At 37.3% G+C, this 19,546-nt stretch overlaps 1 protein-coding gene across 4 annotated transcripts in view; it reads right to left on the bottom strand.

The window, feature by feature from the left end:
• Nucleotides 1-19,546, bottom strand: part of LOC107554714 (multidrug resistance-associated protein 5-like) — a 54,382-nt gene that overhangs the window by 5,459 nt on the left and 29,377 nt on the right. For all 4 annotated transcript variants that reach the window (XM_016237306.1, XM_016237305.1, XM_016237304.1 and 1 more), the window contains 17 exons: nt 19,014-19,364; nt 18,698-18,769; nt 17,555-17,679; nt 17,385-17,457; nt 15,978-16,181; nt 14,883-15,008; nt 14,468-14,579; nt 13,359-13,543; nt 11,037-11,183; nt 7,329-7,458; nt 7,051-7,204; nt 5,725-5,853; nt 5,042-5,228; nt 4,815-4,904; nt 1,824-2,016; nt 1,562-1,721; nt 90-168 (listed from right to left, as the gene is read on the bottom strand). In XM_016237306.1, the coding sequence (XP_016092792.1) occupies nt 90-168; nt 1,562-1,721; nt 1,824-2,016; nt 4,815-4,904; nt 5,042-5,228; nt 5,725-5,853; nt 7,051-7,204; nt 7,329-7,458; nt 11,037-11,183; nt 13,359-13,543; nt 14,468-14,579; nt 14,883-15,008; nt 15,978-16,181; nt 17,385-17,457; nt 17,555-17,679; nt 18,698-18,769; nt 19,014-19,364 (2,517 nt within the window). The remainder of the gene's footprint in view (nt 1-89; nt 169-1,561; nt 1,722-1,823; nt 2,017-4,814; nt 4,905-5,041; nt 5,229-5,724; nt 5,854-7,050; nt 7,205-7,328; nt 7,459-11,036; nt 11,184-13,358; nt 13,544-14,467; nt 14,580-14,882; nt 15,009-15,977; nt 16,182-17,384; nt 17,458-17,554; nt 17,680-18,697; nt 18,770-19,013; nt 19,365-19,546) is intronic.

Below are 19,546 nucleotides of genomic sequence, written 5' to 3' on the forward strand. Positions count from 1 at the left end.
ATCAACATGTGACTAAATCACAGCTACTCCAAAGCCAATACGAAGTCAGACTTTGGAAAATCATACCAAAACCTTCTGCTCTTACTCACCATGTCCTTAATGTGCGTTTTCTCCAGAGCTTCCCAGATCTGTGCATCTGTATATTGATCCCAAGGATCCAGATTTGATCTGTTGGTGATATAAGCAACTTAGTCAACATAATCTGACCCTAGTCTTACTGCGCACGGTTCATCAAGCGGATGTTATTCTTGAGGAAAAAAATGTTTGTCTTTGCAATCTTTCATCAAAATGCAATAACTTGCTCAACTTTTGAAATGAAACTGCCGTTCAAAAGTTTGGGATTAGTAAGATTTTGAATGCTTTTTATAAAGAAGTCTCTTCTGCTAACCAAGGTTGCATTTATTTGATCAAATATAGAGAAACGAACAGTAATACTGTGAAATATTATTACAATTTAAAATAAGTGTTTTCTATTTGAATATATTGTAAAATGTCATGCTTAATCTTTTTTGGAGCCTGTGATACTTTTTTCAGGATTCTTTGTTAAATAAAAAGTTAAAAAGAACAGCATTTATTCAAAATAGAAACCTTTCCTAACAATATAAGCCTTTATTATCCCTTTTTATCAATTTAACACATCCTTGCTGAATAAAAGTAATTTTTCTCAAAAAAAAAAAAGAGAAAGAAAACATGTACTGACCTCAAACGTTTGAACGGTCATGTATAGTGTTACGAAGGATTTCTATTTTGAATAAATGCTGTTCTTTAACTTTTTATTTATCAAGGAATCCTGAAAAAAAGTATCGCAGGTTCTAAAAAAAACTTAAGCAGCAAAAACTGTTTTCAACATTGATAATAAATCAGCATATTATACTGATTTCTGAAGGATCATGTGACACTGAAGACTGGAGTCATGATGCTGAAAATTCAGCTTTGATCACAGAAATAAATTACATTTTAAACTTTTGAACAACAGTTTATATAATGCCCACTTTTCTCAATCCAATCGATTCTAGATGGATAAAACACATCCTTGCTGAAAAAAAGTAATTTTTCTCAAAAAAAAAAAAAAAGAGAAAGAAAACATGTACTGACCTCAAACGTTTGAACGGTCATGTATAGTGTTACGAAGGATTTCTATTTTTAATAAATGCTGTTCTTTAACTTTTTATTTATCAAGGAATCCTGAAAAAAAGTATCGCAGGTTCTAAAAAAAACTTAAGCAGCAAAAACTGTTTTCAACATTGATAATAAATCAGCATATTATACTGATTTCTGAAGGATCATGTGACACTGAAGACTGGAGTCATGATGCTGAAAATTCAGCTTTGATCACAGAAATAAATTACATTTTAAACTTTTGAACAACAGTTTATATAATGCCCACTTTTCTCAATCCAATCGATTCTAGATGGATAAAATGTCTAGTTCTACTTTTGTTTCTTGTTGAATATCCTGTTTCACACTGAAGTACTGTATGTGACATTGTGTAAGTGAAATGGGTTGCATCATTTTGACTTCATGACTTCAGGAACAATAGGTAAAGTGACGTGGACCGTACCTGACAGTACCAATGAAAAGAACCGGCTCTTGGGGGATGACTGACAGCTTGCTCCTCAAGTCCTCCAGACCAACGTGAGCGATGTTGACACCATCAATGATGATTGATCCTCGGCTGAGCTCCGCTAGTCTGAAGAGTGCGACGCCCAGTGAAGATTTCCCTGAAGAAACAGCCCACCTGTGTCACAATCTAATACAACCCGCAGTAGAGACGAACACAAACGACATCTGAGAGGATAAAAAAGCCAAGTAGACAGGCATACCTGAGCCCGTTCTGCCAACTATCCCTACGGTCTCCTCTGGAAGTACACTAAAGGAGAGATTCTTCAGAACCAGAGGAAGGTCATCCCGATATCGCATTTCCACATTCTGGAAGGTGATTCGTCCTTCTTCTGGCCAGCTGGAGGCAGGAGCGGAGGAGCCGCAGATCTGTCGAGGACCTTCGCTTTCCAGGTTCTGAGTGAATAATGATTATCTGCATTATTTTTCATGTAGGAGCAGGTGTGGCTATTAGTAACTTGAATGTGTGAGGCTTTTGGTGTCAATCACTTCCAGTTATTTTAGCTGTACAAAATAGTCTGTTATACTGCTTGATATCACAACCATTTGTTTTCATATTATTTCAATGCATAAATATAAACACACTGGCTTGTAGTAGGTATGTGCGAGAATAGTCGTCTAGACGATACTGCTGCTGCTAGTCAACATTGGAAATACTAGTCGTTTTTTTGCACCAATTTGTTTTGATGTTTATTTGTTCGAAGGCTTGTTATACTACCAGTTATGCAGGCCAACACTTGTTATAATTTGTTTACCAGTTTAGGGGAAGCATTATAAAAAATAATTAACTTGATGACAACAATAGTTGCTATATCAACTTCAAGTTCATTTTATTTGTATAGCACATTCACAACAGCCACCAGGCTGACCAAAGTGCTTTACAGAAGAGCAAGATTATACCACATACACAGAAAACAGGACTACCAACAAAGCCTGGTCACAGGATCGCAGGCTTCTAGACAGAGTGTAGAGATGAAGAAGTTCAGAGAGGTAGACAGGAGCTAAGTTATGTAGGGATTTATATACAAAGAGTAGAATTTTAAAGTCTATTCTCTGACAAACTGGCAACCAGTGTAGAGATCTAAGAATTGGGAGTGATGTGTTTATGTTTATGACACTTTAAAAGAAGTCTGTCCGCAGCATTTTAGACGAGCTGAAGACGCGCAATTTGAGACTTTAGATGTACCGCAATATAAAGAATTGCAGTAATCTAGACGAGACGTAACAAACACATGAACAGCCATTTCTCGAGTTTTAGGAGTGAGAAAGTTTTTAAATTTAGACAGTAAACAAAGCTGATAGAAACTGGATCCGATAACAGAACAGATATGTTTATCAAATTTTAAATGCCGGTCAACAAGAACACCAAGGTTCCGCACCCGTGAGGATCTAAAAACGGATAAACTTTCTAACTCAGGGCTTATACATGAGAGTTCTCATTTGGACCGAAAACAATTACCTCTGTCTTGTCTTCATTTAGGAAGAGGAAATTTTGGGCTAGCCATGATTTAACCTCCTCTAAACATTGCAGAAGTGAAGTAATCACAGTGGAATTGTTTCTTTTGATTGGTAGATAGATTTGAGTATCATCTGCGTAGAAATGAAAAGACGCACCATGTTTTTTTTTAGAATAGAGCCCAGAGGTAGCATGTAAAGAGAAAATAGAGAGGGAGCTAAAATAGAGCCTTGTGGAACACCACAGGTCAGAGGTGCAGGGGAAGAGGTAAAATTACCCAGCTTCACTAAAAACTTTCTGTCAGACAGGTATGACTGAAACCATTTCAGAACGTTTGCTTTTAGACCTACCCAAGACTCTAATCTAGATAATAGTGAGGAGTGGTCTATGGTATCAAAAGCGGCTGATAAATCTAAAAGAATAAGAACCACAGAGTCTCCGAAATCAGTAGAGAGGTAAATATCATTTAACACTCAAAAGGGCAGACTCAGTGCTGTGAGCAGACTTAAAACCAGATTGAAAAACCTCATAAATACAATTACTTGTCAGAAAACGTTGAAGTTGATTCAGCACAATTTTCTCCAAAACTTCTGAAATGAAAGGTAAGACAGAAATCGGCCGAATTTTCTTTTGATCAAAATCCTTACGAATAAAATACCTGTAAATAATGTATAGTTGTCAGTGCACATCAAGCTTTTCTGGCGATTTGTCATATTTACAGGTACTTTACATACATGAGAAATGTGATCAAACAGCAAAGGTAAAGCTTCTCCAAAGTCCGATTTGGTGAACTGATTCAACTTGTTCACTAAAAAGAACCAGTTCAAAAGAATGATTCGTTTGTGAACCGAACATCACTCCAGTCAGTTTGTCTGAGGCTCTGGATTACAGGTAATAATGTTGTAAATAATGTTTCTTGCACAGACCGATCCTTTCGCTTCTTAAGACCTCGATATATCATCAGGAGCCACAGGTATTCATTTTGTGCTCCTTGATATGCTTATTTTTTTATTTTCAAAAACGGGCAGCAGCTGACTTGACTATGAATCACCAAGGACCACGGTTTCAGCTAAAAATCTTCTTTACTGTTCTACCTACATGTACATCTTGGATGGCCAGAGGGTGAGTAAATTAACAGCAAAAAAATTCATTTTTGGGTGAACTATCCCTTTAAGAGTGTACAATGATCATAATGCAAGGCAAGCATGTCGACTGTAGGCTATATGACCTATTTTTTTAGCAGTATTCACTATGGGATTTTACTGTTTGATTCACAGAGTAAGCAAGCTGTTTTCAAATGGATCAAACAGTTTACTGCACTTTTTTATTCTTACAGTTACTTACCTATAGCAGCTTACTTTTGAATTGCAAAATAAGCTGAATACTTTGTACTTCAGAACTCAGCGAGACCATTATTGGCTTCATTAATCACTGTAAAATGCTCTCTGCCACTTGGGCGGCAGCTAAGACAGCTGTACTGCTCTGCTTTGATAAGAGCCTCCTGAAAAAAGCTGTGTCATACGCTATGATGTTCTGTCTGGCAAAAAACGCATCCCATGAAGCTTGCTGAGTGGGATGTAGCAGGCTCACTATGCAGCGTGCTGACCGCTGGGCTCAGCCACCTGTGTAAAGCAAAGATCTAGTGTCTTTTGTGCGCTGTCAATTGAATAAGAAACGGTCCGTCCCTTTCTATTTGTCATTGACACAACCAGCACGCATGTGTCACAGGAGCTTCTACCTTTATGTAATGATTGATCCGCTCCACTGATGTAAAACGGGCTTCGGTTTCAGAAAGCAGCCTCACGGTGAACTGAAACAGGCCGGTTAGCTGGATGTGGGAAGGGAAAGAAAACGAGGAGTGAATAACAACTGTGCAATAGTAAGCAATGCAAATTAATGACGGCACAGTAACGGTCCTGCCCTACAAGGGTCCCCACTCATATACCGTGTGTGAGAGCAGCGCACCTGTACGGCGTAGGAGATGGCCAGACCGGCGTAAGCAGGAGGAATGCGGCCGTGCATGAAGACGATGAGGAGGGCGACGGTGGTGATGAGAGAAATGCTGATGAGGTCCAGACGCACAGCCAGCCAGCGCATAGCACAGCTGAACAGATAGTGACACGCTTGATTTGTATCAAGCAGGGCTTGATTCCTGGTGGAATATAACCAATATTTAGCCTTATTTAAGTCCTTACTTTGTAAGTTTATTAATAACATACTTTTAATCTTCTACACACACACACACACACACACACACATACACACACACACACACACACACACATGCACACACGCACACACACAATCTATCTATCTTACAATATAAGTATTTTAATGCATTATCAAAGTAATTCTTAATTATATTTATTATTAGTTTTTATTTAAAATTTAAACCTCTTAGTGTGAATTTTTCTTGAAAAGTGTGTATAATAAAATTTCTTTAAAATAAAAGTCACTAGGTTCTGTGTTTTTCATGATTTTCTGATGCAGTGCCCTTTGTGAGTGTGGCATCTATGCACTGTTTGAACTTTGTGCAAACTTTCCGAGGCCACAGTACAAGCAGACCTCAAGTAAAGTTTCACTGCAGTGTTTGTCTCAGAGAAAAGTTCTGCAAAGTCATGGAGGGCATTCTGCTGTGTGAATATTACCTGTGTATGAAGTCAGCACCCCTGCCGTAAGCATAGATAGTGGACAGGCCTTGCAGACTGCTGGTGATATGAGAGGTGAAAGGGGATTGGCTGATATTTTCCAAGCGCTTCAGCTCACGAATGAGAACCCTTTGGGTAAAAAGGACAATTGGAAAAGTATATTTATATATTTTTCTGTCCCTGACAAAACGTCAGCCAGTCTTAGAATATGAGTTTTGATCAAAGCTCTGGCTCATCTCATCTGCTTATCTGTGTGGCTCACAGAGCTGCCTGTGATGTGACAGGTTAGTGGCTTATGAGATGGAGGCCCACAGGGGACAATAACGGTGAGACTGAGGGGATCTTCCTGGCTGAGCTGCAGTCATTTCTGGCTTCTGAACTGATTTATATGGGGCTTTATGGGGCCTGTCACACGTCAGCGCTAACACAGGCAGGACAGCAGAGCCAGGCCATTACTGATGAGCAATCAGGCTGATTTCAGCTTGTAAGTGCATATATGAAAAAGGCATTGCATGTGAATAATGTTGTTAATGATTCATATTTTTCTTAAAAAGAGGGCAAGCGAAGGAGGACAATCATGCCCTTGACATGCTTTCTCTAAGACAGATGCTATGAAAATATATTTATAAGTGTGGTTCTTTTGTCTTTTTAGACATATTTAAAAACAATATAAAAAAAAAAAAAAAATTATATATATATATATAGAAAGAAGCCTCTTCTGCTCACCAAGGCTGCATTTATTTGATAAAAAACTGTAATATTGTGAAATATTATTACAATTTAAAATACCTGTTTTTCTATTGCAATATACAGTATTGCAATATATTGTAAAATGTAATTTATTTCTGTGATCAAAGCTGAATTTTCAGCATCATTACTCCAGTCTATATATATATATATATAAATACATTTTTTTTCTATTATAACCATTTATTTAAAATTATTTAGCAATTTTACAAAATTTATTAAACAATATACAAAATTATTAAAAATCAAAAAAATTATACATTTTAATTAAACAATTATATTAGAGAAAACTAACTATAGCGTTAACTATAGAGAATAGAGAAATAGTTTCTTATCTTTATTATCTATTTGTGAAATGTTTTCCTTGAAAAGTGTGTGTTTTAAAGTTTCTTTAAGATAAAAGCCACAAGGTTTGATATTTTTCATGGTTTTCCGATGCAATGTCATACTGTTTGAACTTTGTGCAAACTGTTAGAACACATATTAGTCGATTAATCAGTCTGACATATATTTGGTTCTACTTTATACAATGACACAGCTCAACTATCTGTTTGACCCAATAAATCTGTAAGACCAAACCTGGAGATGCGGTTGACGACGAAGAGGAATGCCCCTAAAGGAATGATGGAGAACAGGAACCAGGGAAACACAGCACCCACCATGCCCAGGCAGAACAGCACTAATGTCACATTCTGCAGCAGCATTTCTGCTTGCATCGCCAGACGCACGTCAACTACGCACAGAGGAAGAACAGAGAGCGAACGTGTGAGAGAGCGAGACATCAGCACGCTTCGAGACGCCCCCGTCATCCTGCATGTGAAAGGATTTGTGAAGAAAGATAGAGAGAGGTTCCTCACCCTCATCCATGTCCCTGGAGAATCGGTTGAGAATGCGTCCCAGGGGTGTTGTGTCGAAAAAGCGCATGGGGCTCAGAAGTAGAGTCTTAAATAGTTTATCATGCAGAACCGAGGCTGCACGCACAGTGCACTGCAAAAACAACACAACAACACACACAACAGTGTTAATAATGCATGCACCCAGACATAACCAAAATGCTAATAAATGGGCCGGTGATTAAAAAAAACCCTACAAAACCCTTTAGTTAAGGTCCATAAAGCAAACAAACAAGTCAGGGATGCACACAAACATTTACACAGCCATAATAGCTAGATTTATATGGAGAAAACCTTGGCAAGCATACAGGAATGCTTCTGCTCTGTGAGGCCCAGCCTGAGACGTCACACACATCCTCAGGAAAAAAGGTGAATTTCCTACTTTGATAACAGATATTTACTGGAATAACGACTTTGCATGGCCCCTTTCAGAATAGCAAAACAGCTTCAACACTGTTCACTGTTGTTCCCTCCTCTGGTTAGAAACAATAGATGGTTTTAATTAAGAGGCCAGAGACCACTTTACCAGCTTTTTTTTGGTGCAAATTAAAGTTATTTAAACATACAACATATTTAATATCAGCGTTGGAGAAAATTACTTTTAAAAGTAATGCATTACAATATTGCGTTCCTCCCTTTAAAAATAAACTAATTGTGTTACTTAGTTACTTTTGCATTGCATTACTTTTTCTCATCTGGTCTGGGCTTGCCTGTTTGTCTTTAATATAAAAAAAGTTATATTTTTGGCAAATGTAAAAGACCTTTCACACCAAAAGTGAAATGAATAAGCCTCAGGCTGAAGAAATTGAATACATAAAGGATTTATTTTACATTTACTTATATTTGTGTTTACCTGTATGCATTTACAGTAGCTAAAGGTTTTATCCAAAGCACCTTACATTAGAGGAGCATTAGTAATTAAATAAAGTAGCATCACAACTGTTTTCAACATTGATAATAATAATTAATGTTTCTTGAGCAGCAAATCAGCATATTAGAATGATTTCTGAAGATCATGTGACGCTGAAGACTGGAGAAATAATGATGAAAATTCAGCTTTGATCACAGAAATAAATTACATTTTAAACTATATTAAAATTGAAACCAGTTATTTTAAATTGTAATAATATTTTGCAATATTACTGTAATTTTAATCAAATAAATGAAGCATTAGTGAGCATAAGACTTATTTTTATTAAATTAGGACATGAATGATACATTGTGTATCTAATACATTCAATCTATAAAAAAATACAAGACATTTATAAATAAATTCATTTAGTCATTTTAAGTCACGCAGGGAAAATAAAGTGGCTGGGATTGCTGTGCAGTGCATTAGAAATAGAAAAGAGTCATTGTGAACTGTACTGTGAGCACACAAAAAGAGCACTTCTAATGTAGACCGCTTCGTTAATTATGAAGAAAGCGATCTAATTTTGGCCTAATGCACAGACCGTACCAGCGTAGACAACATAATGTCACTTTAGCACTTTACACAACTAACACACACACACACACACGAGGCGTAGTAAATGCATGGACGCCATCACTGCAGCACATATAAACACACGGTTACACAAGTACAAATATTCTCAAACACATGTCAGGAGACCACTGAGAATATGCCAGACATGCCTTCATAACAAAACTCCTCATGGGAAATTTTTTTTACCATTTGGATTTGATGCTTTCTGGCACAAGGGAACAAATTCCTTCCATTAACAGAATATGTAAAGTTTCCAAATTTGCAATCTTACCTCTGGGTAAAAAGAGATTAGCCATCATCGAGGAATTAGTGAATACAAGTGGCACACAATTACACAGACACATAACCTCTCTAATGTGCTGTCGGCTCTGCTTAATGGAGAAGAGGGCACGGGGTCCTGAGGGGACACATATACTCAACCCCTCCAGCTCAAAGTCAAGACACTGGACAGATAAATGGATTTAGCCTGCAGGCAATTTCAATTAAAGAGACAGAAAAGCAGACACTTGGCAATGTCATGGATTGCAGCGCAAGGATTTGTGGAAATGAAACCGAAACTATGGAAAGTACACTGTTCTAGATTTTTCACTTCACAATTATTGTGGCCAAAAGAATTCATAGTAACAATATATCACGAAATCTATAGAAGTCTTGGAAAATAATAATAATAATGAAACAATCAAATTCTTCTTTATTTTAACAAACAAAACAAAACAAAGTTTGCAAATTAATAAAATAACGTTATACAGACACTTCATATGTGATGGTATTTCATGATTTGTTTATTGCATTTACTATATTATACTTTCAATAAAACATTTGCATTGGGTGTGTAAAAGCTGTTTTATAAACATTTTCGGCCTGAGTTTTTGTTGCATTTACAGTTTTGACGAGCAGGCATCATCAATGTGCGATGTTTGGAGCGCTTTGAAATAGTAAATAATTTTGCGAAGCAATTGGTTCAGTTCATTCAAAGCTTCAAAAAGGTTTGTTTCTCCCAACACTGCTTAGTACAGCGACAAAGTACAACAACATATCAGAAAAACTACATATTTTTACTCCAAATGTGTGTTAATCTAGTTTTTTTTAATTAAATTAAATTAATTAATTTAATTTTAATTAACTTCCTTCCGTGAACTGATGTGGCTTCTTATCACAGAATGAGGCAGAAATTATATTATTTTATAGTATTCTGTAGAGCGATAAAGGCTGTGTCAATTACCATTGTATTGGAAAATGCCAGCAATGACTTGAAGAACACCGATAAACCAAATACTGTTGCATTCGGGTGTTGATTCTCTTTATGTTTCATCAGTCAAAGTATTTCTTTGTACATTTTATTCAGCTACAGCGATAGCTGGACAAATTAACGTGTGAGAGTTTAATGCGGTGTAGGCCTACTTTAAATTTTTTGGTGCATGGTTATCACAATATATTGCCACACCACTAATTAACATGATAATGATATAACATTTTTAAACATCACAATTGTAACCCTGGAGCACAAAAGCAGTGTTAAGTCGCTGGGGTATATTTGTAGCAATAGCCAACAATACATTGTATGGGTCAAAATTATTGATTTTTCTTTTATGCCAAAAATCATTAGGATATTAAGTAAAGATCATGTTCCATGAAAATATTTTGTAAATTTCCTACCGTAATCAAAAACTATTAATATGCATTGCTAAGAACTTAATTTGGACAAACTTTAAAGGCGATTTTCTCAATATTTTATTTTTTTTGCACCCTCAGATTCCAGATTTTCAAATAGTTGTATCTCGACCAAATATTGTCTTATCATAACAAACCATACATCAATGGAAAGCTTATTTATTCAGCTTTCAGATGGTGTATAAATCTCAATTTCGAAAAATTGACCCTTATGACTGGTTTTTTGGTCCAGGGTCACATTTACGTCAAAACCGGTAAATCACGCGCACAGTCAATAAAATATCGGTTTACAAACACTACACCACTGTGGGAAAAGGCATTAATTGCGATGCCCCCTTGACAGATTAACCTGCTACTCTCAGGTAGATTCAGGCAGTGATGAATAGTGAATGAGCAAAGAGGAAATGCATCTGCCTAAGGACCCAAGTGTTTGATAAAAAATTCAGCTGTGTGTAATGGAGACAGGAAGCCTGAACAGAGGAATCTGGTGCGCTGACAAATAAACTCCAGATTACCTTGACGAACACCAGCCCTCGCACCGTCTTCAGGAAGAGCGCCGCCCCCATGGATAAGACGTACACCCTGGAGTAGTACTGTATGTGCGGATTCAGTCGCATGCTGTCGCTCTCAGCGGTCTGGTTTGCCTGCAGCAGTGAGGAATTCTGCAGGGACAAAAGAACATCACCTTGGAAACGTGATCCATCCCTGGAGATTCCCAACAAACCAGCTGAACTGTGTGCACCAATCCCAGTCTCAATTATTTTACAGAATGCCAGTTAACTGCAACATCTGTTGCCGTGATTGTCCCTCTGAGTAAATCGTGTGGAGTCTGGCACTTCTAATTAGTTTCGGGATTGATGTTCGTTTCGGCTAAGCATCAAAACTCGGCGATTAAAGCTGGTGGTTTGTCGCCTTAAAGGAATAATTCGCCCCAAAAATGAAAACTGGCATCATTTTTTTTCTCACCATCATGTCATTTTCCAAACCTCCCTGCTGAAAAAAAAGACACCATCACAAAATGTGTTATTGTTTTACTGGTTATAATGGGATTTGTATTGTTTTAATGGAAACTGTAATGTGGGTCTCTATTGGTAATTGGTCGCCTTATATTGGTGGCTTGTTAAAACCACTAAATCCTAATAGGATATGTCCCAAAACACACTACAGAATACAAATTTTAATGGTTTTAATGGTTAAAAGTTGATGGTTTGTAATGGTATTTGTAGTGGAAACCATTAGAATTTCTGTGATGGCTTCTGTTGTTTTTTTCAGCAGGGCTGTGAAGACTCAAGAAACTCAAAATGAGAGATTCTGACCCGTTTCTGTTTTCCTTGCAATTATAAGGAACGTGTAAGCTTTCAAGCTTTTTATACCCTTCAAAAAGAGTATAAAAGAACCAAAAAAGTATCATGGTCAATTTTAAAGGGTTATTTTACTCTAAAATGTAAATTCTGTCATCATTTACTCACCCTCATGTCATTCCAAACCCATAAGAAATTTGTTCAATTTCGTAACACAAATTAAGATGTTTTTAATCAAATCTGTCTCTCTTCTGAAAGTCTGTTTACCTAAAACTCTGATGCTTTCAAATATTTGTAAAGATATAAAAAAAAGTAAAATCAAGCAAATTAATAAAAGTTTTCTGGAGCCACGATTAATAATAAAACTAGCCAGCTAAGCCAGTAGTATTAGTAGTACTGACAGTGTCGTGTAAACATGGAGTCATTTACGCTGGAACCGCTCCGACTGATTCACTCTCAAATTCGTGACTTCGATCTTTCAGTTCAAGCAAGCGGGATATATCGCCCTCCGATGGGCACTTTGGAGTGAAAACAATCATGGCCGCCATATTGAAGGGTCGTTCCAAACCGAAGTGCTCAAAACTGGCCACTTCAAAGGGACCTTCGGAATGAAGGATTTTGAAGGGTACAACTTCGGGCCCCCATGATCCTTTGCACAGGAAAGTTGTTTGGCGTCACACCCTGCGTTCCATTCGGAAAGGCTCATCCCTATACCCTAATCCCTTCAAAGGGTTTACCCTCCGGAGTGAGAGCTTCGAAGGGATTAGGGCATAGGGATGAGATCGGGATTTCAGAATACGAATCATTTGATTTAGATCGGAACTTCGGGGCAGGTTCACGAATTCAGATCAGGACTTCGGAGGATGTATCGCAAATCGTTTGATTTAGCTCGTAACTTTGGGGTGGGTTCGCGAATCATTATTTAGATCGGAACTTCGGAGCAGGTTCGCAAATCATTTGATTTAGATCGGAACTTCGGAGCAGGTTCGCAAATCTTTTGATTCAGATCTGAATAATGATTAGCGAATCATTATTCAGATCAGGACTTCGGTTTAGAGCCAGTGAATTGTTGTTTATGTATGTGGAATTTAGCTAGCAGGAAACGCAAATTAATTAAGTTATATTGTCCTATATGCTCTTTTGAGCAGTCAAACAATCCAAATAAAATATCGGTAACACTTTCTATGAAGCCCATATTTATAATACATTTTAAGGGTATTCTTAAGGCATTATAATGAATGCATAATATAAGCATGACCATTTTAATTTTGGGGTGAACTAACCATTTATTCACAAAAATAATTGAAATCCACCCTAATTCTCTTTAGTACATTGATGAAAGATCATGAGCAAGTAGCGAGGAAACAAATGATTCTTTTGAGTCAGATCATGTCAATGAATAGGATGATGGGAATGATTCATTCAAAGATTCGTTCATACTGATTAGAACGTCTGCTTTTCTTTTCCTCAGAAGAAAAAGTGTTAAGAGAAGATGACCGAGTTGCTATTGTTAGCTGAATAATCACTTTGTCTTACCCCGCTGCCCTGCCTGATCCAGTGACTGAGCCACCAGTTGCTGAAGGCGATGCTGCCGGTGGTGAAGAGGAAGAGGAGGATGTTCACGACGAAGGCCAGGGGCCCTCCGGCAGCCTTGATGTAAGCAGTGTACACGGGCCAGGCCACGGCCCCGCTCCCCTTTTCCTCCGCCTGCATGAGCTGATCTGTGAGGGGCACATCAGACAACAGAAAGAGAGAAGAACAACAAAGAAGTGTGACTCATCCACCGACTGTTAAACCAACGCTTCCCAAAACAGGTCACATGGTGGCTAGCCTACGACCAAACCAGATCAAAGAAATCAGGCAATTTATTTGCTGGGTGATGTTCCAGAAGTGCTTATACTGAGTATAGCAGTCCGTTTCAGATCAGTGCATGTAAGTGAGATGTTTGTTTGTGCCAAACACAATGTGTTCTTCAATTCATTATTGATAACATTTTGTTGTGTATATACAGTATATTGTATATTCATATTGTAATGCAATTAATTTAGCGTGTTATATTAACATGAACACACACAATGCACTTTTGTTTATTGTCAATTTATAATCAACATTCATATATATGAATTTATGTATATACACACACACACACACACACAAATATGTTGATTACAAATGATGAATTTGTAGTTGATTATAAATTATATATATGCATTAATACAAAACATGAGCACGGAAAGCTGAATAGATCATGTATAATTTTCTAAAATTAATTATAATTACAATTATAATTACAGCGTATATATATATATATATATATATATATATATAGAGAGAGAGGGAGAGAGAGAGAGAGAGAGAGAGAGAATATATATTTATAAGTATTAATATATTTATAATAAGTTAACAATTGCATAAATGCATCAACACAAGACTTGACAATCTGAACAGGTAAAAAATAATTAAAATTCTGCATACTGCAAACTGCATACTTTTTTCGTACTAGTTTGCTATTTTCAATGTTTGATTTCAAACATTTTCACCTTTTATTTGGTAGAAAGTTATGGCTATGGTAATGAATCTCCAGAGTCATCCAATATACAGTCCTGAGGACAAAACAAATGAGAAGCACTGAATTAAACCCTCACCTCTTTTCTTGCTCTCAGTATGCGGCTTGGCTGCAGGGCTGACATGCAGGGACTGCGGGCTGCTCTCCTCCTCGGCCCTCTGCTTGTTTTTCAGGTTCTTCCTCACTAGGTTCTGGATGAAGGATGAAGAAAAAGAGAAAGAGCGAGACCTGGTAAAGAGCAACCCGCACCTGATTAACAGAACAAATCAGCCAGAACAATGGCTGCTGGGTCATTAATACAGAGATCAGTGACAATGTCCCTCGGCTGTTACTCTCACAGATCAATTCACTTATAAATTACAAAAGCACGGCATGAATTAACATTTCAAACCAGTGGCTCTGCAGCCCCTGCTTCATGAATTTTGCAGTAGGTGATGTAGGATGTTTTGTGAACGTGTGACCCTGGTGTTTTCCCATAGGGCAGCGTATCGCACCTCTTGCTGCACGCTGTTGAAAAGGGCAGCGTAGTCTCGGCCTTTCTCCATCAGCTGGACGTGTGTGCCGTGCTCCGCTATCTGACCATCCTTCATTAACACCACCTCATCACACTCAGGCAAGTACTGTAGAACAAACACACCCGTGGGAAAAGACACAGAGCGTCAGAAAATACCATGAGGAGACTTTATGTTACATTAACCCAACCCTAAGCACATTAATATCACATTAGAAGGCATTTGCTCAATTAAAAAAAATGTTTTAAGGGACATTTTTGTTCTTTAAATAGGGATGCATGACATTTTTTCTTTATCAGTAACAGTAAATATATGATATATATCCCCAAGCATATTAATATCATATTAGAAGTCATTTGCGCAGTTAAAAAAAGGTTTTAAGGGACATTTTTGTGTCTTTAAAAAATGTTAATATGAATGCATGACATGCCATCAGTTATCAATCTTTTTTTAAATATTTATGATGATTTTTTTTTATTTATCGGTAACAGTAAATATTGGATATTCATCATAATACAGTATATGTTGGCTTTTAAATGATGCTTTTTTCGATTTTTACATTTCCTTTAGATTACCTTTCCAACATTGGCAACTAACCAAAATAAATTAAGTTTAAGCTGAAGTACTAGCATTAACTTAACTGAAATATTAATTTAAAAAACATCTTAAATTAAGCTAAATCGAAAAAAAGATTAAAAAAAGACAAAAACACAAACACATAAAAAGTTACTAAAACTTGAAAAAAAACCCAGTGAAAATATAAAAATAAAAGCTTAATATTAAAATAACAGCTATGCAAAGAAATAAATGTGTATTCGACTTATTGGTATTGGCCTAAATTTGTATTATTTTCAAAATATTTTAGAAGCACAAAAAGGAATTTAAAGCCATACTGTGTTATCAACATAGGAACTGCCTAACAATGGCCTTTGCAATACAGCACGGCCTCTCGGATGAACCGTATTCAATTCACAAACGTATATAATCTCAGTGAAGCTTGGTGGATGAGCACAATGTCTCCTGTCCCAGTCTGTGCTGTGTCTATGCGGTACATCACATGCATTCATAGCCTCTTGCCTGCAGCTGGTGCGTGACAAAGATGACAGTCCTGCTCTTGGCCGTGCGGCGGATGGCGCTGTGGAATAGGTGCGATCCCACGCGAGTGTCGACGGCGCTGAGGGGGTCATCGAGCAGAAGGACGGGTCTCTCGCTGTACAGCGCACGGGCCAGACTCACTCTCTGCCGCTGACCGCCGCTCAGATTGGCTCCTCTCTCTCCTATCTACAGCAGATCATTCACAGCAGCCACAGTAATCATCACACTGCATTTTTTCAACTGAAAACTAATATGTGACCATGGACCACAAAACTAGGCTACTGGACAATTTTTTGAAGATTGAGATTTATATATCATTTATATATATATATTTATATATATAAATATATATATATATATTTCACACATTCACGAAAATGTTTGGATTTGTCATGTGTATGTTGCTGTGTCATGTGTTAGTTATTCTGAATGGATCCGTGTACTGTAGTAGATATATGCAGTCAGCAGGCGATTGGTTTAGGTTTTTTTTGGCATCTCCATGTGGTCCTGTTCGGTATCGCAACTTGATTTCTCTAAAATGTTTAAAAGCTCTTTGCTGTTGCACTGTACACATACTATAAAATTCTGATTTAATTTTTTTTATATACAGTATATATGCTTATATGGGCTCCTTATATCTTTTGGTTCTTTGGTGTCCTTTTTGAGTTTCTAAGTGTCCTTTTTTGGAAAGATAGCTAAATTTATCTTGAAAAAAGCTTGCAGAAAATACAGATTTTTGAGAATCACCCTTCAGTCTTTTGGTTTACATTGCTGGATATAGCAAATGATGACAAAATAAACATTTGAAATAAGATAAATGGTCTATGCTTAATTTCATGGAGTGTGCGATTAATCGTGATTAATCACAGAAAAAGGGTGTGATTAATTAGATAAAAAATTGTAATCGATTGACAGCCCTAATATATATCATAATTTATATATATATCATCTTTCCACTGATGTATGGTTTGTTAGGATAGGACAACATTTGGCAGAGATACAACTATTTGAAAATCAGGAATCTGAGGGTGCAAAAAAAAAATCAAAATATTGAGAAAATCATCTTTAAAGTTGTCCAAATGAAGTTCTTAGCAATGCATATTACTAATCAAAAATTAAGCTTTGATATATTTACGGTAGGAAATTTACAAACTATCTTCATGGAACATGATCTTTACTTAATATCCTAACGATTTTTGGCATAAAAGAAAAATTTTGACCCATACATGTATGTACATGTATTTTTGGCTATTGCTACAAATATACCCCAGCGACTTAAGACTGCTTTTGTGCTCCAGGGTCACAAATGAGTAAGATTTGAATGACCTTGTGCTATGATTGTGTTTGTCGAGGTCAGAGATTATATTACGAGCGCAATAATGCAGATACCTCAGTCATATCACCATATGGCAGCTCAATAATATCGGGAAATAAACAGCAGGCTTCCAGAACGGCATTGTACCTGGTGAGAGACGAGCAAAAAAACTTGTTTAATTTTAGAAGAAAGGCCAAAGTCATTTTTATGCAGAACTTATGTATGCATGAATACAGCTCCCTACTTCTCCTCAATGTATTTTTTTCCAAACAGGATGTTCTCCCTGAGGGAATCGTTGAGGATCCAGGCCTGTTGAGCAACATATGCGAAGTCTCCGTTTACAGCTACTGAGCCGCCAAGAAGGGTCATCTAGACAGAAGGCGGAGAATCAGACCTATACATCTGCTTTCGTCCTGCTGAGAGGACCAGCTGCTTCATGTCCAGGCTGCTTTATGATGGTTAAAGGGGTGGCTATAAAAAATCAAGGTTTTTCATTATTTACTCTAATTTCGTGGCAAACCCATATGCTGTTATTTTCTCAGTGGAGCTCATAAAGAGAAACACTCATCCTTTCTGTAAAACAACAGCTGTCCAGCTCCAAAAACAACAAATACCGTAGCATTGTACCGGTATACTCGTCTTCCAAAGTCATAGAGTAACTTTTTGTGACTGGAACAAAACTGTAAACAGACTGGAATTTAAGGCGTTATTCACTAACGATCGTCCCCAAATCAAAATGTGTCCTTTTCTATGTCTGTTGTGATTACATCCTTGATATAGTAAATACATAAACCACAGAATTATCCATAGACAAAATTTAGAAATGTTACCAACTTTTAACAGTAAGTGTGCATGATAAAACATTTAATAAACAAGTCTCTTATGCTCAGAAAGGATGCATTTATTTGATCAAAAATACAATAAAAAAAGTACAAATATTGAAATATTTTTACAATTTTAAATAACAGTTTTCTATGTGAATATATTGTAAAACATAATTTATTCCTGTGATCAAAGCTGAATTTTCAGCATCATTACTCCAGTCTTCAGAGTCACGTGATCCTTCAGAAATCATTCTAATATGCTGATTTGCTGCTCAAGAAACATTTCATGTTGAAAACATTTGTGCTGCTTAATATTTTGTGGAAACTGGGATACTTTTTTCTCAGTATTCTTTGATGAATAGATGAAGTTCAAAAGAGCAGCATTTATTCGAAATAGAAAAAAGTTTTCTAAAAACTTTTAGAATGCTTTAACTATCATTTTTGCCCAGTGGAATGCATCCTTACAGAATATAAGTATTACTATCTTTCTTTCTCCAAAACAAAACAAAACAGCATTCTCACTGACCCTGATCTTTTGAACAGTAGTGTATGTAATTCCTCACCTGTCCAAGTAGAGCAGATAGCAGCGAGCTCTTCCCACTGCCGACTCCTCCACTAACCCCAAGCAGCAACCCCTGGTGTACAGCGCAGAAAACAGGCCAGCAAATTACATCACAAGTATTTTATGGAAGTAGAGTGAATTTAATCATGGTTATGTTAAAAGTTCTGTAAATAAATGATGCTGCGTGCGAGACTTGAGCTTCCCATGAAAACCTTGTTTTTGTCTGAATATAATGAGACATGTTGACACTGTGCTATGTAAAGAACGTAAAACCGCACATGGAGTGGTAAAAATGTGCCGCTGATGTATCGCAGTACCTTCCGGATGCAGAGGTCTATGCGGTGCAGGGTTTTGTGCAGCGGAGGTCGGATGCTCTGTGTGGAGGAGATGGTGCTCTGTGGGCTCTCCTGCTCCATGTGTGTGAGGAGGTGCTCTGCATTGGGTTCCTCGCTCTCCCCTTTGCCGTCTTCTGCGGTGATGTACAAGCTCAGCTTCTCCCTCCTCAAAACTCTCTTCATGCCTCCTCTTTTCTGCTGGGCTCGGCTCTTTTTCCCCAGTGAGCTGCAGGTCTTCTCCCAGGCCAGTGTGGCATCTTTAAACTCCACTGCATTATAGAGATCTTCTGTTCTGTTTGAGATCAGCTCCCTGTCCTCCATCATAAACAGCTTCTGTGGGCGTCAGAGGAGGCATTAAAATGGAGAACCCTGAACTTGTTTAGTAAACACTTAAGGAAACACTCTCCCATAAGAAAAAATGCAGTCATCATTTACTCACCATCATGTTGTTCCAAACCTGAATGACTTTCTGTGAACACTTAAGGATAAATACAGCAGAATATCCAGGCTCTTCC

This window comes from Sinocyclocheilus grahami, unplaced genomic scaffold (genome assembly GCF_001515645.1).
Source record: "Sinocyclocheilus grahami isolate Dianchi unplaced genomic scaffold, SAMN03320097.WGS_v1.1 scaffold510.1, whole genome shotgun sequence".
Classification (NCBI taxonomy): domain Eukaryota; kingdom Metazoa; phylum Chordata; class Actinopteri; order Cypriniformes; family Cyprinidae; genus Sinocyclocheilus; species Sinocyclocheilus grahami.